Source organism: Coturnix japonica, chromosome 34 (genome assembly GCF_054131305.1).
Source record: "Coturnix japonica strain WE chromosome 34, WE-NBRP24, whole genome shotgun sequence".
NCBI classification, from domain to species: domain Eukaryota; kingdom Metazoa; phylum Chordata; class Aves; order Galliformes; family Phasianidae; genus Coturnix; species Coturnix japonica.
Genome location: NC_140696.1, coordinates 2,280,566 through 2,306,177, shown reverse-complemented (window position 1 = coordinate 2,306,177; position 25,612 = coordinate 2,280,566). Strand labels below are relative to the sequence as shown.

Sequence of the window (25,612 nt, the reverse complement as noted above, 5' to 3'; positions counted from 1 at the left end):
TGAGCATTCCTTGCTCCAGATGGGCGTGTGTTTTTAGCATGTGGGTGTAACAGTTGAAATCCTCGTGGAAGAGTGAACTCCACGATGAATCAATGAGTAGGGCAGCAAAATTGCTATTAATGATGCTGTCAGGGTGTTCTTCCCTGCCCCAGCACAGTCTCTTTCTTCCATCGAGGAGAAAAATCAGCAGTTCTGTGAAGTGGGTCTATGGACAGAGGGCTGACATCACAGACAGCAAGGAGCAGGGTCCAGAAGTTCACATCTAAAACTGCTCCAAGACCCACAGCTTTTTCATGCTCGGGACATGCAGGCTGCAGACCAGCAGCATCACCTCTTGCTCACTCCCACTGATCCCAAAAGCACTCACACAGAGGCTGCTTTATGCTCAGCACTGGTCCCTCCACTCCCTCCCCTCTCCCCTACACCTCCACAAGCGCAGGAATAGCTGCAGAATCAGTGGGGCAGAGCTGAGATTTGGTGAACAGCAGCAGCCGGAGCAGCCCCATCTCACAAACACCCCCAACAGGACCAACCCCATAGCAGGATGGAGCAATTATGATGGATTGCAGCAGGCTGGAGCCCAACTGTCTCACATCAGGCTAATCAATAGCAGTTAATCAATACACTGATCAATGGTCTCCGCTAGTAAATATATTTCAAGGAGCACAAATCCCATTATGCATATCTTTAGCCTGAATGCTGGCTCCCCCAGGCAATCGGAGGATTAGGGGCAGCAAATCTCCCATTCGGAGCACACAACATGCATGCCTCATGCCAAAGCTCGCAGCTGGGTCTGCCCTGCGTGTGAGGAGAGAGAGTTAAAACTGAAATTAAATTAATACGGGCTGGGAGCCAGCTTGGAGCAGGCTCAGGAGGATGCTTTGTGCCAGGGACCAACACACCTGCAAGCGGTGGCAGCTCCCTCACTGAAGGACAGACACCTGCTTGCTTAGGGCATGGTTTTGTGGGCATGGTGAGGATGGGGTGATGGTCGGACTTGGTGATCTCAAAAGTCTTTTCCAACCTTAATGATTCCATGATACACCAATACAGCCTTTCCTTAGCACGGAGGGAGGTCGCTGGGTTAAACCTGAATCCAATTACTTTGGAGAACGCCATGTCCTGTGCTGTGATTGCCTGCATCATCAGGGCTGGTGGGTGTTAACAAGGCAGCTTTTTCCATGCTGTAACCATTCACCCCCTTTGGACCCTGTCCAAGAGGAGCAGTTGGATGCTGACCTGCAAAACCAGGGGCAGCCTTGTGGCTGCGGTACAGCCAGCTTTGTCCTTCCCTTACTCCCCACAGATCATAACAAAGGGCTTTTTTCTCACCTTGGCCCCCACAAATCAGAACATGAAAGGTTCACAACCGTCCCAGACAGCAGAACGTGGGACCCCAGCGACAGGGACAGTTTTCAGCAGTACATCTCAGCACTGCACAATGGTTTGGGGATGGAAGACGATAAGAGAGAGGATGAAAATCACAGACAAATGCAGGCCATGAAAGCTGCATGACTGTATGGAGCTGGAGAGTTCAGCAGGAGGGCCTCTCTCTGCTCCTCCCAGAGAATCGGAAAGAAGCTGCTCATCACAATGGGTGAACACCAGTATCAGCAGGGATTATCTCCTCCTGCCTGCGAATATTTGCTCACTGGAGCACATACAGCAGGTGCAAGCCCAGCACAGCCTCACGCACACACAAATACGTACAGCAGGACAGCAGAGCAGGACATGGGGACATTTCAGCACCACAAGGGGTGGACAGCGCCAACGTTTTGGGCTATGGGCGGACCGAGGCGCGGACTGGAGATGCTGGCAGCACCCGGGGGGGTCCCCACCCTCAGCCCACTCCTGAGATGGACACAGCACAACAGAGGGGCTTAAACGACACGAAGAAACCCGCAAGCAAAAAGTGCAGCCAAAGAACTGTGAAGCTTTAGGAATTACAGCGCTAAGCCACCTGGGACGTGTGCATATTGACTTAGAACCAAGCCTTTAATAAGGCAGCTAACAGCATTGCTTTTACATTCATCCCTGCTACAAGCAGAACATGCCCAGGACAAGTTAATGTTCCAGCTTCAACATTCACTGGGCTCAACGGTGGGATTACCTGGCCTTGTAACTACAGCACACCCTTGCCTCTTTTTCTTTCCCCTTTTTGTTCCTTGCTCGGTGTCAGGTCACAGCAGCTCTTCCCATTCTGTTTTGTTTTGTGCTTTGCTTGCAGATCAGACGCTGCCTCGGGGTCCCTCCTTCGCCGCGGGCTGGCTCGAGCAAAGCAAGATGCTGCTGCCCTCACTATGTAGCTGCTGGGGAAGGGCAGCCCAGCAGCAGGAATGGGGTGTGAATTTGTTTCAAGTCCTTTTAAAGGCAGCAGGAGAATGTCTTTGCCACTGGCAGATGGGTTTGGAAACCCACAGGGGAGCTTCCTCACAGGGACAGACTGAGATGATTTAGAGGCTCCCAAAGCATAACTGAGCCTTTCCTAGGAGCACTGGAGACACTTTAGACCCATGACATCCCCATTGTAGAAGCACACGGACACCAGGCAGCACAGGCAAATCCTGCAGGATGCAGCCCCAGGGTGTCCTCTGCAAGCGCATCTGTGCAGATGGCATTTTAAATGCACGTTCCAGGCTGCTGGAAATGTCATTAGTGCCTGGAAAATGAGAGTCTTTCTGCTGCAGTGGGAGGCATCTCCTGCTCCTGCAGCTGAGGGGGCAGTGGGTCAGCCCCACATGGCCCCAGGAACACCAGCCATGGACACATGGGGCTGTTCACTGCATGGGGATGGTGTGAACTGGGGCACTGGGCTCAGCAATAGAAACTTGAGCAGACAGAGCAAAGCAAATGGAAAACCCAGAAGGCACTCGTGGGACTTATTATTTGCAACTCACAGATGGATTTCTTGCTTTGATGTCTCCATGCTCAGTGGGCCACCGTCTTTAAGGTGTACAGATGCCACCAAGGCCACTCAGAGTTTGGCTGCCCTACAGCCTTCCCAGGAGGAATGACTGGAGCTTGGATGCAGCGTTGTCTCCACATCTGTTTTGTGTTATCACCAGCAGTCACTGCCGCACACAGCACCAGGACCCTGCCGGGATCCCGACCTGCTCCAAAACCTTCTGCAGTGACGGCTGCACGCACAGCGCAGCAGATTAATGTCACAGGCAGCCAGCACGGAGAAGTGATGGCAAGAGGCAGGAGGAGACTTACCACAGACATTAACAGAGCCCGGAGTACATTAATACTATCGACATGCTGTCCATCAAACTAAGGAGGCTCCAGCATCCTCCGGGCTGGACGCACAGGCGGCAGCGCTGCTCAGCGCTGCTCCGTGCAGCTCCGTTTGCCCTTTGCGGGCACTCGGCTGTGCCAGGCAGAGGCAGCGGGTGCTCCCTGACCCGTGAAGGAGGGGCCCGGGGCTGCCCCCCGGCCGCACACATGCTGGCTGTCAGCTCTGCGCATCCCCAGCTCCTGACGCTCTTTTCTGCCCCGTCCTGCGGCTGCGCTGAGCCCTGCTTTGGGAAGTCCCCTCCTTGCTCCCCGCGCAGCATTTTATCTTCATAACGTTTTATCTTGGATGACAAGCCTGTGTAATGCGGTTTAAAAGCCACAGCTATGCTGACACCGTAACGGAGGAAAGGGGGGGGGGAAGAAAAGCTCTTTTCTCCCGTCTGATACATTTGCTAAGGTCACAACTTTAAAACCCCTCCCCGTGTCGTGTTTGTTCGCGGGGCTGGGAAGCTGCTTTGCGCAGCAGCTCGGAGGGACCGGCAGGAGCTCATGCCCTGCTCCTCCCTCCCATTCAGGGTTTGTGCAGTAAAGGCTCCATCTCTCTCTTCGTGTTGGGGGAGGGACAGTTGTTCTCCCCTTGCTCCACGCAGTGAGTGCTGGAGGCTCTGAGTTGAGATGTTCTGCTTCCCACAGCTCTCTGCACCCCTCCTGAATCCTAAGGCTCTCCACATCCCTCCTTCCCTGAGTCTCTCTGCAACCTGAGGTTCTCCACGTCCCCCGGTCTCATCATGATGGGTACAGACATGCAGCATCACAGCACTAGCAACACTCCATCACACTCTGGGTCCAACCCCACAGCATCCAGACCCCACTGCAGCCCAAACCTCCCGCAGCACCCAAACTTCCCAGGGATCATGCACTGTGCTGTAAGCACCGCAGTGATAGTGCATAATATGTTATCGTTAGGGAGACGGCTATTCTGGTCTAATTGCCAGCAGTTCAGAGAAAACACAGCAGCCTGTGCCTGCTCAGAGCAGAACGGCTCCTGTGCTATCAGCTTAAAGACAAAGAGCACACAATGGGAGGAATAAAAATAGAAATTAAAAAAGGAGAAACCTAAGCAGAGAGGCGTGGAGATTGGAGCTAAGTTTGAGTTGTGAGAGCTAATTTAAGACCGGGCTGTAGATTATTAGCCCCCCTCACCAGCAGGTAGGACCTGACCAGTGGTGGGAGCAGTGCCCAGAGCCAGGCAGGAGCCCACTCTGCTCTAGGAGGGAGCACAGCCCCCCCACACCCCATCCTGTCACTGTCACCTTGGTTTGCTGTGACAGACAGGCCCCAGCTCACAGCACCATCTATTATTTACGTGCTCTATTTCTGAATATTGATGTTAAAAGCAAATTCCCTGCCCCTCACTTGCATTCCAAATGAGGTTTTCACGCCACCAAGGACCTCAGTTCCAGCAGTGCCATTAGGTGCTGCCGGTCAGAGAGCCCCATGTGGGCTGTGTAAAAAGCACAGCACTATTTCTGGGTGATGGTACAGCATATCACCCCTCAATGCCCCAGCCCAGCCCAATGCCCACTGCCTGCCAGAGGTGCCCTCTTGCAGGCACCAAGAGCTCAAGGCCAATGGGAGGGATACGTGCATCAAACCCAGACAAAACAGCATCTTCTCCCCTTCTCATACGAAAATATTTGTAAATAAATGTTTCCTGCTTCTGTTTATCCTGTTTTAAAAGACTTTAAATGGAAGCCTGCTCCACACACTGTATCATTACCCTTCATTATCGCAATTTTCCAGAGTTTAGGTGGCTGGAGAAAGAAAACAGAGGATAATATGCCACTCCGAGAGCTGCAAAAACAAACAGAGGGAGAACAATCGCGAGCCTAACTTGGAGCCTTCTGACCAAAGCATTTCAGTGATGCTGGGCACGCGGCGAGCGCTCGCTGCGCAGCCTCCAGCACGGCATCGGCGCGGTAATTAGGCTCTGCGTTCATACGTAAACAAGGTAGATGTCAGCACATTTCTAATATGCTCGCCACCGCCGCGGGGCAAATTAAGTCATTTGCAGCTCGGTCAAGCTTTGCAGGGAGCCCCGCGAGCAGGCGCAGAACCTGCTGCGGGTTGGGGCTTGGCCGCTCATCCACCCCATGCAGCATCCCCACGGTGGGCATCATCCCACTGAGCACAACCTGAGCTCCCTTGGGGTGATGCAGGGAAGGAGGCCAATGCGAAACCCCACATGGCTGTTGAGAGCAGGAGCCACAGCACAGCGTGTGTAGCCAAGTTGAAAGGCACTGGTTTGTTTCTTGGGGATGGAAGCAGAGGTCAGCAGGAAGGGTGAAGCGAGCAGTTAGTACAGAAGCCAAAATGAGAGTTCTATCTAGCAACCACAAATAACCCTCAAGGGGGACTAAATTTAGCCCTTGGTGAACACAAATTATTGTGTTGGGATTCACAGTAAGAACAATTTGGATCCCAGTGAGAAAGAAAAGCCAAGTGCCAGAGCCACAAGCACCAGCACAGCCAAGGTGCTGCTGACTTGTTTTCCACCATTATCATACAATCATTGGAGTTGGAAGGGACCCTCAAAGGCCGCCCGGTGCCACTCCATGCAGTGCACAGGGACACCCACAGCTCCAGCAGTGCTCAGAGCCCCGTCCAGCCTGACCAGGCTGTCTCCAAGCCTGATGAACCCAACAAATGGTTGCTGTGCTACTGAATCCAGAGCACTGAGCAGCTGACAAATGTCCCCAAGTAGGGACAGCCCTCGCTGCAGCAGGGAAGGGCTCCAGAAACAGATCCCATTTATAGATCACTGCTTTGATATCTTTTTCCTTTGCATTTCTGTTCTATACAGCCTTGTTTACTGCACTGATATTTCATCCTGCAGATTCATCTTGGATCATCATTAAGGTTCCTTCCTCGCTTGCAGACATGCTTCTGCTCATCATAAAAATCCACGCTGAAATTTCAGATTAATTAAAAGCTGTAAATTGGAAAGCCAGATGCTACAAATCACACCTTCACCCATCCAAAAATAATAAGTAAAAAAAACAAAACAAAAACAAAAAGGAAGATGAGATGAGATCACGATGCCCTCCCATGATCACTGGGCAGCCATTCCCTGAGGACACTGTACAGGGATGGAGCTGCTCTGCACTACCATCACTCCCTCCAACGTAGCACCTGGTGCTGCTGTGCCTCCTCTGCCCTCTTCCATCACTTCAGGGCGGATTAGCAGGAGAGAGGCAGGCTCCAGCGCTGCTCAGTTCTTGAGCTCCTACTTGCTGCAGATCTCTTAATGCATTTCTTGGCCAAGGGTTAGCAGATTAAACACTCCATAGAAGGCGAACTGACACAAGCTGACAGACCCGAATCTTCTGCACATGCATAAGTGCCAGTCCTCATCACAAGGATGCTTATTTGCCAGCCTCATACCTATCACTTTGGCTGGGAGTCAATCTAAATAAAGCAAATTCACTTGTTCTGATGGGGAGAGGGAGTCACCGGGCTGTCATAAGGCTGAACTCAGCCTGCATCACTTCAAAGTGGAGGTGCCGAGGAAACGCAAAGCACTTCAGCTCCAGGAGCAGGAGGGGGGAAGTTTTGCTTCCATCCAGCAGAGGTGCAGGAGGGAGAGATCTGCACACCCCTCCCCTGGCCCTGCCCTGCTCAGCCTCAGCTTCCCGTCCCTTCCCAGCTCTCGGCTGGTGAGGATTAAGACTCATTTCAAATGAAGTTTTCATTATTTTCCCACTCTCCTTCTTTATTCCCAAACTCATTTGCATTACAAAAAAAAAATTAAACAAAAGCTGCTTTTTGAATCTCCACTCATTACTCCCATTACATTTGTTAACATCATTATCTTCAGCTGAAGATGGCAACTATTATCAAATGTTGCAGAGCTTTTGTAGACCTCTTGCTATATTACTCCAGAAAATTGCTTTAATGCTTATGCTTTTAGTGGTTTTAAAGAACCAGCTATAGCATTAGAAGCCATAAAGAAGATAAAAAAAGAGTGCATCATTTGATAGTATGTGCATTTTTCCCCTTTACACTGAGATATAAATACGCCGTGGTAATGCAGGATGCACTACAGCAATCTGCCATGCATCCTCCTGTCTGACCCTTGTTACACCGCTCTGATTCTCTGCAGCTCCTCCCTTCCCTCCAAGACTTTTTTGCAGGAGAATGCACTGCAACAAAAGCTTCTACCAAAAGGAGCACCTTCTGAATGTGGCACACTTTGCTTCTTCCAAAATTTAGCAATACAGATCTTGTTTGCACAAGGGAGAGGAATGGCAACCGGCTCCAGCTGTGGCTGCAAGATCTGTGTCTTTAGAGTCATAGAATGGCCTGGGTTGAAAAGGACCTGAAAGATCATCCAGTTCCAGCCCCCTGCTGTGTGCAGGGTCACCAACCAGCAGCCCAGGCTGCCCAGAGCCACATCCAGCCTGGCCTTGAATGCCTGCAGGGATGGGGCATCCACAGCCTCCTTGGGCAACCTGTTCCAGTGCAGCACCAACCTCTGGGTGAAAAACTCCCTCCTAAGATCCAACCTAAACCTCCCCTGTCTCAATTTCAAACCATTCCCCCTTGTCCTATCACTGCCCACCCTCATAAGCAGATGTTCCCCCTCTTGTTTATACATTCTCTTCAAATAATGGAAAAAAAAATATCCCTCCCTTTAGGAGGGAAAAGAAGCTCAGACCACATCAGTGCTTGGGGAGCAGCACAGGAGTCTCCGAACACAGACTGCAAGGATGGTACATGGATGTGACAACAAATAGCCCTGTTCAAGCCATGCGTGAGCACAACTCACATAAGTTCATGCCTGGTCACACAGCCCAGGAGACCCACACACACAGATGTAAATTATCACTTTGTTTTCCATTGGGCTTTTGGTGTTGATTCATGCTGCCCAAACAAATAATTACATCCTTATCTCCATCACACAGCAGCATTAGCTGCGATTCATCATTTCTACCTGCTTTGTTTCACACGTAGCATACATACATATATAAATAAAGAAGAAATTCAGCCGTTCATCCTTCACGGGGCACAGCAAAGCGGTGTTAGGTTAAGCATGGGCCCCAGTACAACAAAAGTGTAGACAAGGCAGCACAAAATCTCACCTGCAAATTGATCCCATCCAGCACAGCGGGGCTATAAGGGAACTATAACCCATGTATAGTCATCCACCACAACACAACAGTTCAACACTAAGGATTAGGGGGTGCACAAGCGGAACTCAGTGAGCCCCTCAATCCCATCCCATCCCACCCCATCCCCACTGCTGGGTACCACGTGCTTAGGCAGAAATCTCAGTTCTTGTTTAAAAATAACAGCAGTTTCCATCCCTCAAAGGTACAGAAAAAATGTGACCTCTAAAAATTCAGGAACTGAAAGGCAAATCAAATGAGTCCCAAATTTGTCTACGCTATAAACGTCAATTTCTTTTTGAAAGAAATGAATGTTTTTGATGAATGTTTTCTTGAATGCCTGCTCTTGGCAGTGCTGCCATCTGTGAAAAATCTCTGCCACGCTCGCTATTAAGATTCCATTTCCAAGAAGAGCTCGTCGCCGTTTTAATAAATGGTTAAAAAAAACCTGTCACCAATCCAAAGGGGCAGCAGCTTGTTTACTGCGAGCAGCTCTGTCACCACGTACAGCACCTCTGAGAGATCGGCTCCGAGCTGCCAGACCACATACGGTCCCCCCGCAGCCCTCCAACGAGCGGCATTTTAGCTGTGTCGGGCACGTAGGAACCCAATGCCTATTGACTCTGAATGAGATTTATACTCCAGCTCACTTGTGAGAGGGTCACTTAGAGCCTCGCGGAGGTCTCACCCAACACCCACGAGTCATTTATTGGCCTTTTTGTAGCATTCCTTGCCAAAAAGCACAAGCTCTCCCCAGTGGCGGAGGTGCAGTAGCAGCACCTGGCAGCAGGGGCTACCAAAAGCCTTTGGAAGAGCACCAGTGTTGGGCTGGGATAAAAGCAGCACGCCCTGCTCACACCATGAGCAACATGCCATGGGCTGCAAATTGCTCCATGGCTTCATGCATCCATCCCAGCACACACGGGTGGGCTGAGGATCTCATCTTAGGCACACAGCTGCTGCAATGGAGGCCCAAAGCTCCTGCTGCATGCACAGCTCTTGTGCATGACTACATCAGGAGGAACAATGAGATCTTTTTCCAGATTCGGCAAACATCAGTATAATAATAATAATAATAATAAAATATATATTAATTATACGCTCGAACATATGCACCAGAGCAATGCCCTGTATTTTCTCCTAATTGTTCTCTGAGCCTCACAGAGCCGCATTTAAATAAAAATGAAGCAGTTATTTAAACCGCAATTAAAGATGGAGCCATTTATTTTTAAACTGGAAGGAGCGTCACCGGAGCAGGCGCGAGGGCTGCGGGCAGCAGCAGCATCCAGCAGCAATGTGAGCCTGGCACATCTCAAACAGGAGATGGAGGCTGCAGTGCCACAGAAAGGCTTGGCCCTTGCTGAGGTCAGCTCCACGCTAGCAAATTTGCAGCCTGGGTCTCTCTCCCCAACCAGGGCCAGGCACTGCAATGCGTTTCGGGGAGAGAGGCAGGTCTCTGTCCAAAAAGATGGCACTGAAGGGATATTGGGCATGGTGGGGGTGGGTTGAAGGATGGACTTGATGATCTTTGACATCACACAGCCCTGTCCCCCAAATCCCTGCATCCCACACCAGCGGGAGGGAGCATCCTCTGCAGCAAAATGCTGCTTGGAGGGGGCTGGGGTGGGAAGGAGAGGAGCACCCACAACACAAACCCACCCTCTCTTTTCATAAGACAGCAGAATTTATCAGCCCGCAGCCCTTCACATCTGTCTCCTCATACAAAATGAAAGAGGCTTTGAAAAACAGAGGAGATGAAATAAAGCCGTCTGTGTGAGGAAGCTGGCATCTCTGCCACTGTCACTGTCACCATGGTAGGAATAATGACCGCGATTGTTTCTGCATCTGTGGATGTGGAGGGAGGAGAAGGAGGAGGAGGAGGAAGCAGCACACCCCCAGCAGCAGCCCTGAGCAGCTCTTGCACCCCGACGTGGCCGCATCCTCGTCCCCACATGTATCAACCACCCCAGTGGCTGCGTCAGCAGTGATGGCACAGGGCAGGGATGAGCTCGGCAGCACGCAACCATGGGTCCTCTTCCCCCCAGCCCAGCACAGCGCCAAGGGCTGAAGCTTACGAGAACATGGTTTGAGAGCCTGCATAGTTTGCACACCATGACTGCAGTACTGCATCGATTGCAGGCACGTTGCCCTGGGAGGTGCAGCTCCTCTGGAGATCTCAGGGCCACAGGGTACAACCAGCACCATCCTCACTCTATCAGATGTCAATTAAAAGGGAAAATACTGAGGCAGAGCAGGGCTCGGACCGTGCCAGCAAACAGCTGGTGCAGCAAAACCCTTCCATCCAAACATTCACCAAAGCTGGCTTGAACACATTCAGGGAGATGGCAGCAGATTCCAACCCAAAAGGGTTCCACAGTCTTGTCCTGAGGTGACCCAGCACATTGTAGAGCTCCAGACCCCTAAGGATCGCATCTCTCCTTCAGCAGCAATGCCTTCAAAATGCACAGAAACATTACGATTTGGCAAACGCCTTTTGAATGGCAGACAGCACACTCATCTCTCCCAGGGCATTACAGAGGGCTTCTCATCCTCCCCTTGAAAATCTGCAAAATCACAATTCAGGGCACAACTGGAACTAAACCTGTGCAGAGACACCCTGGGACTCAAGTCCATGCAGCACGTCCTGCTGCCACCAGCAGAACACATTCCTCCATTCATTTTCTGCTCCTCTCCCCACTCCACATCACTCATCCCATCCCCATGCCAAGAGCAGCACCAGCACTCAGTGCTCAGGCACTCCTGGTAAGGTGGAGCCCACATGTGCTCACCCTTCATTCCCAGCTGATTCCCAGGCTCTGTGCCCAACCCTCCAGGGCCTTAAGGGGTCCTTGGGTATCTTCATACCAGCAGAGCCTCCCACACCTGGAAGCTCACCCTGAGATGCCAGTGCTGGAGGCAGATGTGGGGCCAGAGAACAGCAGTGAGGTGCCAGGCAGAGATGTACAGCCAGCCATCCCAGCCTCTTTGTGCCATTCATCCGTTCCCTAAGCACCACAGCTCCTCAAGCAGCAGCAGATTTACACGCACAGGTGTGCAGAGATGGCAGCTCCAACACGGACACCTCTATTTTAACACCGTTGAGCTCATTGCACTGCACTTGGCTCGTGCTCTACCACTCCAGAGGGCTTGGAGAGGGCAAGGACACACTAGGTGTAGCACACTAGGTAACAGGGCTAGAGCATAAGGTTGGGATGCCACGTGCTGAATCAACAGCACCTTTCTTTCACAGGCAGCTCTCTGCCCTGCACCCACAGCAACCAGGGACCTCCTCGCTCTGACCTCAGATGGAGCTTCTGCAGGAGAGAAGTGCTCCAACAGCGCAGCCAAAGAGGCACAGAGCTTTCCTGCAGAACGGGCTGAGCTCACGCAGTTCCAGGCAATTCTCACTGCAACATCAGCAGCTGAGATCTGCTGCACAGGAGGTGAGGTTGGCAGCTAAACCTGCTCTGCAAAACAGGGGCTTATGGCACGCTGCAACCACACCATTGCCACCAGTCCCCACCACAGCATGGGCACAGCTGGAAGCAATAGGTGCTCACCCCTGGCTATTCTCATGCATTTATTGACTTCTTTTAGTCTTCCCGTATGTGTGTGTGTGTGTGTGCGTGTGTGTGAGATCGTCTCCAACGTGACTCTGCATTATCAGGGCTATAATGAGTCCTTGTTAAAGTGGATTTGATGGAATAATTATATTCCAGAGAAAAAATAAATAAATAAATTGATCCTGCAGGAAAGCGCTCTCCCCTCTTAAAGGGCAGGAGCATCAAACGTTCTCGCCACATTATTTGCAGTCACACCTTCTGCTGCATCTGCTCCTTTTAAAATCTCTAACTCCAATCTGATCTGAATATATAAATCTGAATTATCACAGCAAAAGGAGATGTGCTCACACCTTTTTTTATCTGTTGCCATGGCGATTAGATAAAATTCACGCCAAGTCTCTGGGGAAGGATGAAATGATTTCAGACAGAATCTCACCCCACTTGGTGAGAATAACGCCTGGAGCTCCTTCCCTCTGTAACAGGTCTGGGCACATGTCGCAGCCAGAGAGGGTGCGAGGGGTGGGGGGACACTGGGACACTTTGGGAGATCTTGGGTCCGACAGAGGAAAAGGTTCCGCAGCACCCCCAGCCAAGGGAGGGCAGGACCACGCTCAGCTGAATCACATCAGGCGGCTCCACAGTGCTATGAAATGTAAGTGAAAAGGGCACCTTGTGCCCATTGGTCACAGACTGGCTTCCTGCTGTCCAAGAGATGGGTGTCAGCCCCACTCCGTGCCCACTGCAGGGGCAGGTGAGGCAGCAGCCCCCACCCCATCCATTCCAGCGTGGGCATCCCATGAAGTTGGGGTGACTCCTCAGGTCCCAGCGTGTCCACACATTGCCACTGCAGGCTCTGAAACAGCCTGAACTACTGCGTGTTCAAACAGAAGTAGCACATCCCATGAAACCCCTCTGCCAAGGGTCTATCCCACACCAGAGAGGGGTTGGAGGGGTGTCACAGTGGCACCAACTGAATTATTCATCTGTGTTTTACCCTAGAAAGCTGTGGGCATTCACATAGATGCCAGCAGAGGCTTTGCTGTTTAGCAGGAGCTGACACAACTCGCAGTGATGGCATGAAGAAGCCAAACTTCCAGCAACACGGGGAGGGAAGAGGTCACATTTCCCCCCAATTTCTGATGTAAAACTTCAGGAATCTTTAGACCCAGCTCTCAGCATCCATTGGGAGATGGATATTTGACAGAGTCTCTGTCCCTGCAGGTGCTCAAGAATTATGGAGATGTGGCACCTGGGGACATGGTGGGGATGGGTTGATGGTTGGACTTTGTGACCTTAGAGGTCTTTTCCAAGCTGTGGTGACCATCCTCAGCAATGTATCTCCAGCCCCCAAACCATCTCACTGAGAATAAGGCACACAGACAAGGGCTGCCTTTCACCTCACCACATTGATTCTGTCCCAGCTTTTCTCCGGGAGCTCGATGCCTCCAGAACAAGTCCATCAACTGAGGGACAACGCTTTGCTCCCCTGGGCTGCTACTGATGCCTCTGTGATCAGCTGCCCCATCCCACAGCACACAGAGCATTGCACCTATGCACATCATTGGGTTTAACTGCTGGCAGCCCCAGCCCTGGATTCACTGTGCTTGGAGACAGAGTAAAGTGGGATTTGTGCATAGCTGCACTCCAATATTTTAGAGAGAAATGCAGTGCGTGGCAGATGCTGCCAGGTACAACAGAGCAGAGCATACATCTTTGGGGCAGACGGATGTATTTAATCACCAGAAAGCTGTTACAGTTTGATTCTCTACATCACTGAAGTGTCTCTGAGATGAGCCTGAGAATCCATCCGTAGACTGGGGCACAGCATGGCAAAGGATATTTAATTTAAGCTCATATCTGAGCCAGCACCACCAGATCAGCTTATGTGCTCCACAGAATTATAGAACCACCTGGATTGAAAGGACCTTGAAGATGTTTCCTACATTCCAAACAAAAAGGTTCACAGAAACCATTCAAACTTTGCAGAACAGATCATTTCTTTCTATGGTTCTGGCATGGAACTCCTCATGTTGGTTTCCAGTGGAAGGACTTTATGGCCACCCAACACACACACACACACACGTGCCTTGTTTGGAAGCAAGGATTTGGAAAAGTCACCAAGCTCTCTGCTGCAGAATCACACAATCATAGAATTGCTCAGGTTGGAAAAGACCTTAAAGATCACCAAGTCCAACCACAATATATCCATACTATCTGAATTCTAACAACCCTCTGCTAAATCATGTCCCTGAGCACCACATCCAAACAGCTTTTAAACACATCTAGGGATGGTCTCAACCACCTTGTCACCAGTGAGAAGAGACCAACCCCGCTCTCACTGCCATCACCTTTCAGGTATTGGATAACAATAAGGTCTCCCCTCAGCCTCCTCATCCCCAGATTAAACACCCCCAGTGCCTTCAGTCCTTGTAGGGCACACTCTCCAAGAAGGGCTGACCACTCCTCACCAACCCCTTCCAACACCTTCATTTCACTGCTTGCATCTCCACACAGCCCCCGAAGATGGGTGCACGCTCAGCCCTGCTGAAATCCCTTCCCAACAATCAACACCTGCAGAGAGGACGCGCCAGCACCGCGCATTTCCATTTCTGTGTCACAACAACTAGAGCACGGTGACGCTGAGGCAGCTCCGGTCACGGATGCAACAGTTCCTCTGACAAATCCAACCCGTGTGCTGCAAGACCTCACGTTACACAGCGCTTTAATAGAGCCATTCGCTCAGCTCAGGGCAGCAGCTTCTCCCTGTTTCCCCCTAAGGAAGGGAGAGGCACACGGAAGCACGCTGCTCAGCTGCATCCTCCCCGGTCCTCCTCCCACCCCACCCCCAAGGATACATCAAGATTCATCAATAGCAACAGAGTTTGAAATCACAGCCTCGGTGTGAAGCGCAAATCTTGCACGCAGCCCCCAGATTCTGTGAGTGCTGCTGCTTTATTCTGAATAAGCACGAGCCCACGTTCCACGCCAGAACACTGAGAGCGCTGCTGCACGTGTGCTACCAGGCTGAGAACGAACAGCAAGATTGATTTGGACGTGAGCACCAGCAAAGCAAATGGCTTTTTGAAAACCCTATAATTTCTCTGCAACCCTTGACTTCACTAAACACACATTTTTAGACTACGGCACCGTTAGGTAGGCATTAAACAAAAATGAGCTGCACTAATGATGATTTATGTGCAGGATAACCTTCCATAAAGAATTTATCTTTGATTTCAGGGTAAGTTTCAGTGTTGCCAAGTTAACCAAACCACGCGAGTCAGCACCAAAGCCCCTCCTGCAGCAGTGCGACACAGACACGAGACTCTGCTCCACCATTGTTTCAAGATCTCACCCAAAATAAACCAAGTAGCAGCTCCTGAGAAGGAACTGGAGGAGATAAGTCAGGCAGAGCGCTCAGAAAGCAGCGCTAAAGGAGCATGGAGAACACAGGGCACAGCAGCAGGGGAGCATGGGGACAAGCAGGAATGACTCCCCCCATTTCAAGGGGAGACCATGGTTTGGTAATAGCAAAGCCAGCACCAGCTCTAGCAAGAGCAATAAGAAATCAGCTCCAGGCAGATACTATATTTGTAATCCAACAGCAAAACACGCTTGCTTGTGTTGACTCCGCACTGTAACACAATTTGTATGTTCTGTCTTTAGGGTAATTATTGCTTTAGAATGTTAAAATTGTTCCACTCTAATTAAATCATCATATTAAGGAAAAAAAATAAATAAATATATATATATATATAAATCCACCGCAGCAGTGAGCTTGGGAGCAGGCCTGGCTGAGATCATGCATGTGCATGGGTGCTTGGGTGAGCAATGCAATGCTGTTGCTCACACAGAGCACAGACACCGCCCTGCTCCTGCAACTCCACTGCACAGCACAAGTCCATCAGAGCACCCTGACGTTCCCGGGGTCTCCAGCACCATTGGGAGCACACAAAGCAGAAGAGCAGCACCAGGAGCCACTATGCACTGAGCCAGCCCATCAGGGAACAATGCTACTCCTGAGTTACAACTGCTGCTGAAGGCATTTCCATGATGCTGAAAAACCTCCTGAAACATCAGAAAGATACAGGTTTGTATTTGAGAAGACTGTTTGCTAAACAAAAATCTCCCAGGCACAAGGCTGCTGGAGACACAGAGCAGCTGCCCATCAATGAGCAGCATCCTTCCCAGGAAAGACCATGGAGCGAGGAGTCTCATGCAATATTTCATCCTGAGACTGTCAGAAGTGGGTCAGTGCTGGGGAGGAGGGGCACTGGGCTGGAGCCCTGACCACGGCGGGGAGTTGGCTCCTTGCCCCAGCTCCACAGCCCGGCGTGGGCTTAGTGCCAGCACCAGGATTGGCAAGGGGGTCGGTGGAGATGTGTGTCCTTGATGCTCCAGCTTGATGCTCCAGGTCACCTCGCAGACCCTACAAAGCCCCAATAGTAGGAAGGGTGCTGTCTCCCTATGTCCATCCCCATGGCAAACATAGGGGAGCATTGATCCAACAGCTGCACCCCGAGATGCCACCACAGCCCTCCGGAAAGCTGCTCGTCCCCCTCCAGGTGAAGAACTCTGCTCCTTAAGCTCCTTAGGAAACAGCCCCGCAAGGCAGATTAGAGCAAATCCCCTCCCATGCACGGACAGCAGCTGGCACCGGGATGCCCCCCCAGCTGTCCCTTGCTGGTGGCAGCCCCTGGGCACAGCATACCCTGGGGGAGCAGCAGGACTTACTGACCTGTGAGCAAATATCAAGCGCCGAGTGCTCACTTTGGGCAAAATCCTTTAATTCTTTCTGGATCCCCTGGGGAAAGCAGCATCGATCGCTTTACTACCAGCTCACCCACGCTGTGCCGGGCAGCCAGCACAACCATCAATACAGCCAGGGAGGGAGCCAGGAGGTCACCCCAGCACACAGGGATGCTGGTGGCCCCATACAACACCTGCCACAGCCCTGTGCTGCTCCTGAGCCTGCAACAGCCCTGCAAGACCCAGCACAACACAGCCAGCAGCATCCCCTGCTTGACCACACCAAGCCTGAGAGGCTATATTCTACCCAGGGGGACCTGCTGGAGCAGGACCCTGCTCTCAGAGCCACCCTGATCTCATAGGTTATCAAAAGCCATGGGGAACTGCCCAAAGGTCCCTGCAAAGGGTTGGGTACTGCCGTCTCCCCGTGTAACACTGGTACATCCTGCCAGAGTGGCCACGTGGCTGCCTGTTGCCCACAGAGGGAAGAAAAGCACAATGCCATTTTCAAGTCGAGAAGCTGGAAAACTGCCTCTGTGCCATTGAAAAAACAGGGAAACCAACCAGCTGTAGGTCAGGATGGGGACAGCATGGGACACCTCCTGCTGTCCCAGCGTGGCGTGCCACTCAGACATGGGGGTGAGATGTCTCAAGAAGGCAACAGACACCAGGACAGGAGCCACGAGCTCAGCAACGTGCAGAGCATCACCATCCACAGCACCAGAGACACCGACACGGCACATCTGCTCACACCACCAAGCCTCTCTGTTGGGAAGCCACAGGATGGTCCCCAATAAAAGCCTTGGCTTTGGCAGCACAAAATGCCATCCTCCATAACAGCCAGCCCAACACCGCCAAGCAGGTCACATATTCCAAGGAACACGGCGCTTCCCCAGCAGCTGCTCTCTTACCTGGGATGATAGAAACGGTGTCTTTTTCCCAGGACACAACACTAACATATTCCTGCACTGAGGAGGGGATGAGGCACTTGAAGACAGCCACGTTTCCACGCATCGACCTTTGGTCCTCCACCCGGACGGTGTACGGCTCCCTGAAAACTGCAGAGAGGAGCAGAAGGTTGGTGGTATGACAGCACTGGATGGAAACCCACTTAGTTTTGCTTTAATCCTCCATCTTCCCTCCCCCAAAGAAAAAACCAACCCCCCACCTCGCTGGCTGTCAGGACACCTTGCTTTGCTGCTAAGATCAGGAGCAGCCCCTGATGCTGCCAAGCTGCTTGTCCCACAAAGGTAGTTAAAAATCAAGACCAGCATGCTTGGAGCTTTCCATTGGCCAGAGAGATTTAGCCCCTGCACTCACTACCAGGTTTGCTAAACCTTTTGAGAGTTTTCCCAATTCCTCATATTTTTAATTAGGTCTTACTTGCTTTCTTTATACAGCTGTCATTGGCTTTTTGTGCTGCGTGGCCATCATAAAGCAGAGGACACAGATAGCCAAGTGGATACAAAGCTTTCAACCAATTTCAAGTATTCCAGAGCCAAAGTGCTTGGAGCCACCACTGCTGAGGCCATCCTGGCGGCCCTGCTCATTGCCCCACTGTATGCTGCCCACTAATTGTACCTGCTAATAGGACAGAGGTGGGCCATGGGCAGCAAGGGAGCTTACGGAGCTCTGGCACAAGGAGTGGGGGCAGCTCCTTTCTGCACAGCCACATTTACAGCACCCCTACCTGCCACCATCCCTCCTCCACTATGCTGTGGTTTATAGGTAACCTGCTAATGTTGGTAAATAATTCACTCCAGGAGGGGGGTTAATACCCATTTACTCTGCAGTACAAGGTATTAAAATAAAAAAACCCTGTAGTCACTTCTGTCATGTTCCCTCTGCTAGCCCCACTTTTAATAGGTTACATAATGAAGCCATTCCTGGGCTATTAGCCCTCCTCAGCCTGGTCAATAATTTACCATAACGGCTTTTGGAAGCAGCTCTTTGCCATATTCCTCCTTTTTTCTTTGCTTAATAAGCCTTGGCATGCTTGGGCTGGATGCTCTAATGGGAACAGAGTGGTCTGAGAGGGGCTGTGGGACACGGTGGGGCTCTGAGCTACAGATGGATATGTCCCAGGTCCTCCTGGGTTTATGCTGCTTAAGGGAGGTGCAAGGATGCAGCCACACCGCTGCTGAACCCAAGCCACACTCCATGCCCCTGCCCATCACTGTACAGCCCTTCCCATGCCAGCAGCAGACCTGCATTGCACAGCTTGCCCTGAGCTCAGGCAGGACACAGCTCACAGACACATTGACAGCTGCCTCCCGTTCATCCAACCCCTGCTCTCCGGCTGTGCAGCATCGATTGGTGCCCTCACAGCAGGGCAGCACAGCCCGTGTTCAGCGCTCCTGCAAGCACAGCAGTGTGCTGTCACCATCCCACACCAGGTGAGCAGACCAGGAGACCGAAGAAAAGCCATCACAGCATCGAAGCCCCAAACCTCAGAGAGCTCCTACCTGCTTTAACACGGATATTCGGGCTCCTGATTTTGCCAGCCGAGTTCTCCGCCGTGCAGAAGTAGTCGTTGTCGTGGATAAAGCTATTGAAGGCTGATGGCGAGAAGGGGTAGAGCTGCAAAGTCCCATTGGCATGGACATGCCGGATGTGGGGCACATCGTAGATGTCGTCTCCTGTGGCCAAATACCACCGAAGGACGGCGCTGGGTGACCCCGCGGCCGGGCAGGGGATCACCACCCCCACTGTGCTGGAGAAGGTGACCTGCTGGATGGAGTCGTTCACAAAGTAGAGGCTGGTTCCAGCATCTTCAGTGTGAGCTGCAGAGGAAGCAGAGTCTGAGGGTCAGTGTGGATGGCGATGCTCCCGAAACCCAGCCACACAAAGAGAACATCAGGGCAGGGGCTGGAAACACGGGTCAGGAAACATGAGCATCTCACCACAACCAGATGCCCCCAAGCATGGGTGCTCCTCAGCCAGATGTGCAGCCCCAAATGTGCAGCACAGGCTCTGCATGGATGCACCTTTACCTGGTGACAGGAGCTGAGCGTGCACTGGTGGCCCTGAGCTTGCACCAAAGCACAGCTCACACCACCCAGGAGCTGCCCAGGATCACCGCAGAAAAGCAAAGGAGACCTCTCCACCCAGCACCCCCTTTGCCACTCCAGGACCACGAGCTCCCTTTTTCCACCACAGTGAGCAAAGCTGACTACAAATAAGGACGAGGCAGCCCCCAGTCACTCAGTTCCGTTTTTTCTTTTTTTAGCCTCACTTTTCTGCGTGGGCAGAAGGACACAGATATAGCAAGCGGCCCTCGGCAGTGTATTAATAGCTCTGCCTGGGAGCACCACTCGTGGTGCTGCAGAGCCAGCACACAGCGTGCCATGCTGCCGGCTCCAGCAAGCCGCTGGGGACCTCCCTGACCCCAATTCCTTCACCTGGGGAGGAGAGAACAGGAACAGGAGGGAGAACATCCACCAGGCTCCATGTCTGTGCCTGCACCATGCTCCACTCATTGTCAGCCAGGACAACAAAGGAAAGCCCAAAGCACCGCAAGCCCTGTTCATGTTCCTGTGCTCCCAGTGCACCCACATCTTGCTACGCAATGAGCCATCATCTAAAATGATGATAAAAGAGACCAATTCTCCCCCTTTGCCTACTCAGAGCCCCTCAGTCTCACACCAAGGCACCGCAGCCAACAAAGGTTGGAAAAGACCTCCAACCATCAACCCATCCCCAAGAGCTGCATTTACAGAGCTGCACCACAGAGCAACCAAGGGACTGGCAGGCAGAAAGACCCAGCACCATCACTGCATCCCAAACAGAAAGCTCTGCATGGCCATGACTGCAGAGCACTGACACGCACCAAGGCAGGATGCTACCCAACCTGCACCCTGCCCCAGCAGCAATGGGAGTGCAGCCCTATGGGGAAGCATCATCCTTGCCTGGTGAGGGTTACAGCTGGAAGGGCGAAGGGTGGGAGCAAAGAATGGAAAAATACCTCGTAAACAGAAATTCAGATTACCCATGGAGCTTTTTCAGGTCAAAGGGAGAAAGGGATTTTTAATAGAAAATGGAAGTTATGGGATTGGCAATAGTTATGTGACAGACGCATAGAGTTAAATCCAGATAATCTCCTTTACCATTTAGCATTGAGCACCATTCTAATTCCATGTTTCATAAAACTGGCTCCAAATCACTGAGGGGGGATTAAAATATATATATATATATATATATATATATTCAGAAATAGCGCCGCAATATTTTTAAACCAGAAATCACTGCTCACATCTGGTCAGATGTGCTGACCCCAACCTAAATATCCAGGGCATTAATTCACGCGAGCTGGAGAATGAGGCGGCTCCAAAGGAGCCCAAATGGAAGCGTTTTGCCTGGGGAAGTGCAGTGAAGCAGGCACAGCACCAGACTGCTGGTTCCAGAGCTGCACAAAGCCCCGCACGCAGCCGGACACTGTCTGTCTCACTCTGAGAGGCACGTATTTGAAGTCATCAAGGCGCAATCTTCTTAAATTGTAGTAAATTACAACCTAGAGGTATTGAAATATTAATATCTCTCACTGAGCTGGGAGAAGAGAGTCATTTTGCTATCATCCCGTAGGAATATTTACTAGCCTCGATGGCTGGACTTTCCAAACTCAACTCCCTCTGGATGCACAGCCACTCTCGGCACTGCGGAGCCACGCGCTGTACTATAAGCACTCATTTACTTTAACGAGTGGCTGAGGCAGAGCAGCCATAAATTGACCCTGGGGTCCATCAGCAGCCACGTGCACTGGGAGGAGGCAGCTGCAGTGTAGGTGTGAGTCCTGCGTGGAAGTGACACACAGAAATGCCATCACCTCCCCGACGGCAGCCCAGCAAGGCAATGCTTCCTCACCTCCAGACCTCACAAGGAAGAGCTGCTCCTGTCACATGAAATGGGTTCAGAGCTATTTGCCATGAGCGTGTTGCTGCCATGCAAAGAGTTTGCAGCATGACAGAGAAGGCAGCTGCTGGACTGCAAACCCACTGCACCCCACCAGCAGCACATCCCCAAGGCTTCCCCTTGGGCTCAGTGCTCCAGGTGCCTCCTATGATCACCACCAGGCAAGCAGAGAAACTGGATGAGCCATGGGGGCTGCCCAGCCACCAGCTGTGATGGGCTCTGCCAGGAACAGCAGGCTAATCACCATCTCACCACTCATTTATTATCCTCATTAAGGGCATTTGACACCTGCCCTGTTCAAGGAGAAAGTGAAGTGGGTGGGCATAGAGGTAGGTGGCATGGCCTGACCTTGCCTCCCTGCTGCCAAAAGGTGGGATAGCTCCATCCCATGCTGCCCATCCATAGACAAGCAGCTCTTTGGCTCTGCCTGGAAGGAGCTTCGATCACCATCAGAGCACTAACAATCTTTCTGCTAACAAAGGGAGAGTCCTCGGAGCAAGAAGTGGCATCTCTGAACATCACAGAAGGGAGAGGAATGGTGAGACATGGGGACAAACGCACATGGCAGGGCTCCTTCAAGCCCCCCCTCCATGCAGGAGGTCCCCCCCATGCAGCAGTTTCCCAGAGCATCTCAAAGCCAAGCAGCCAACCCCCATGGAGCAGTGCCCCCAGACACCAAGTACAGCCCCAAGGGCAGCCCCAGAGCACCAGCCACCTTCCTTAGGAGGGAGTGCTGAAGCAGAACCCAGCTTCCAACCCCCTGTGGGAGGGCATCCTGCTCAGAGTGCTGCTGCCTGCTCCTTAATGCATCTGCATGGAAATTAAGGCCTGAACCACCTCCAGCTATTGCAGCAGCACCCAGGCACAGGCTGTAACCCTTGCCTGGAAGGAGCAGCGCTCCCACTGATTTACCCAGCCCCTGCAATGTACAAATGGCCACCACCAGCTTCATCCCACTAGAGTGTCATTGTCACTGCCCCATCCCTGGGGGCTGGCATGGAGCCGGGCATCCACCAGCTCTGCACCACCTCTCTACAGCCTCACAGCCTCCTCCAGGAGGTGGAAACAAGCTCAAGAAGCACAGGCAAAACCTCTCCCTACCCCCCAACAGCCCACCCTTGTTTCTCCAACAACACCTGTGACCTAAGGGGACATCAGTGACACGACCAAGACAGGCTGCAGCAACACACCCAAAGGGAGGTGGGTCAGATCCAATGGACAGAGAGGGACTGAGGCCACACAAGCCTACTGCCAGCCTTCCTGCAGACAGGTGTAAGATGAGGGAGCATATCCATAACGCAAGCCAGAGGAAGGCAGCTCGCTCACCTCATCCCTTCCTCTTTAAGCCACGCTCGTTCCCTTCTCTCCCACAGAAATGAAACCCAACGGCCCCTTCCAAGAGGCAGCTGCTGTGAGCAGAGTCAGGAAATGGATTTCCAAAATATTTGGTACAGCTCTGCTAGCAGGTGATGATGGCGAGATGCAGATGGTACACGGTTGGGTTTGTTTCTTAACCATCTACAAGCAGGGAAACAGAAACCGATGACATTATAACATACAAATATGTAGCTGGCTGTAGCTGAGATTTCAAAGACAAGAAATGCTCTGGACCCAAGGCAGCCACTGCATAGCTTCTCATTACAGCGTGCTTTGTATCTGCTGTGACATCCTCCTTCATGCCCTCCTAGGAAGCCACACTCGTTAGCAGCCTGCTTATCTGGGTGTGAGATGACTTCATGCGATCCAAGGCACAGCTCAGAACTCACACGCTGCCATGTCAGAAGGATTCCTGCCACAAAGAGATGCTTCCAGTTTTATCCCTGCTCCGTCAGCTGCTTCAAACGAGGACAGTGCTCCTCACCACTCCACTCCAAACCAGACGGGTAGAAATGCTGCAGCAGAAAGGCACCCTATATGCCCACAGCACTGCTGGGCAGCACGGCCCTGGCACCCGCAGCCTCTGCTCCTCCAGAGAACAAACACCAAGAAACATAGGGTTACCCATCTCAATTTCTCATCCAAAAGCAAGAACAGCCCTGACCCAATGCCAGGTGCAGGTAAGAGCTCTGGGCACGTTGCCACCGTGGCTCCCAGAGCTGGGAAACGTTGGCTATCCACAGACTAACAAACGCCGGGCACAGCGAGGGCTCAGCGCCGCAGCCTTCTCCTCTGTGCATTTAATGAGGCTTCCATGTTTCATTTCAGAGACAAATGAGCACCATGCCATGCTGGTGGGGAGGGGGGGGGGGGAGGGCAAGATGGGGAAGAGATTAAATAAAACAATTAAAAAAATTAAAACAAAAATGCCGGCTGCATCATCCACTGCACCCAACGATGGAGCAGAGCATAAATCTAGTGCCAAAATAAACCAGGACAGACCCAGCAAGAGATGATCTCCCAGCTCAAAGCCTCTGCTCCTCATCGCACTGCTCACACCACGGAGCTCCTTCTGTCCTTCCTGCGGGCTCCCCACCTTGGTTTGTTCTACAAGCAGGGCAGAACGAAGCTACGGCCACCAAGAGAACCCTCAACTCCAGCAGCCCTCTGGATCAAATGCTTATTTGCTTTCCGCTCCTACTTGAGCTCTTGTTCTACAGCAGGAATGTATTAAAAGGTTGTGCTCCGATGCCCAGAAATATTAAGTGCCTGAAAGGTTTATCGTGCATTAAGCAATTCATTCTTTTTTTTTTTTTATCCCATTATTATAATGAAAACTTCCCATTGTATTGCTGTCCTCTCTTTGGAACCGTTTCACTTTAACACTTTCCATCACCGAGGCTGCTCAGCACTGAAGATGCGTTTCATTCCCCCTCCCCTCCCCAAAAAAAATAAAGAGAAAATGAGGCCACGAGGAGTTGTGCTAATGGAGGCTTTTAATTTGCACTTCTCAGAAGAGATAGCTCTGTGGGATGAGATCCTTCTTCCAAGAAGCTGGGGCTGCAAACAGGGGTTTATTGGCTTTGCAGCTCGTTATTTTGGCAGCTGGGGGCAGGGAACGGTGGGGTCCTCAATGCTTATTTGTTTCCATTTTTCCCCCCCCTCTCCTTGTAGCACGGTAAGAAATGCAAATGTAAGCAAAGCAGGCGCTGGCACATTCAGCACCAGCAGATCTGAAACAAAAGCAATTTTGGTTAAAGCTCCCAAACGCAGTTTTAGCCCCAGCTCTAATAAAACAGCTATTCCATAATTAATAATTGATGGAATAATTGATCACCGGGCAACTGGACAGGATGTCCCTATTAAGCCTCGGTAAATATTATTCATTGGGTTAGCACTGAGATAGATGTGCGATTTGACAGCGGGAGAAGTCTCATGGAAGGAGGCAGCTCCGTTCCCCTTTATTTCTCTTTCATTTCCTAAATTCCTCCCCCATTTCTGCTCCCAAATGTCAAGAAAAAAAAACCCAATCAAAGGTAATTGGGGCAAAAGCCATTTCCTATCCCCCCCAAACACCCCGCCTGCCACAAGGTGGGCACTTCCCCGATCTGCAGACGTAGTGATGGACGTCCAGAGAGGTAATTGATGAGAGAAGCACAATTAAACATTCCCACGGACCTGGAAATGGGCAATTCCTTTATGTAACATCGATTGATTGTTGTCACAAACGCCCTGCAATTTAACTGCCCGCGCTCCATGCGGCTCCTTGGCTTTCTATTTTAATTGCATCTATATCAGACTTGGTTTAGAGTATTACCTCCATAGATTCGGATAGCATTCACTTAATCTCCAACTTTAAATTAATCTCTAATCTTTAAGTGTGCATCTCTCCTTGACATACTTCTTCCACTATCCCCCCATTAACTCCCCCTCCCCTTCCCAATCTGATTCATATCAAACCACTGGGTTACGCTTAATGCAACATTCCTAGAGGGAAGGATGTGATTTTTAAAGCATCGCTGGATTTATCCAGCTTGATGGGATTAAGAACATCGCTCTAAGTAGTCCCGGTAAAGCGGGCACCGAGGCACAATGTTCCCCGAAGTAGCGCTG

At 51.5% G+C, this 25,612-nt stretch overlaps 1 protein-coding gene across 1 annotated transcript in view; it reads right to left on the bottom strand.

Annotated features, from left to right (window-relative positions):
- The window catches only part of DSCAML1 (DS cell adhesion molecule like 1), a 76,834-nt gene that overhangs the window by 50,782 nt on the left and 440 nt on the right, over positions 1 to 25,612 (bottom strand). The window contains exons 2-3 of the mRNA XM_015884081.2: positions 19,180 to 19,497; positions 17,626 to 17,772 (exon numbers count right to left, since the gene is read on the bottom strand). Of these exons, the coding sequence (XP_015739567.2) occupies positions 17,626 to 17,772; positions 19,180 to 19,497 (465 nt within the window). The remainder of the gene's footprint in view (positions 1 to 17,625; positions 17,773 to 19,179; positions 19,498 to 25,612) is intronic.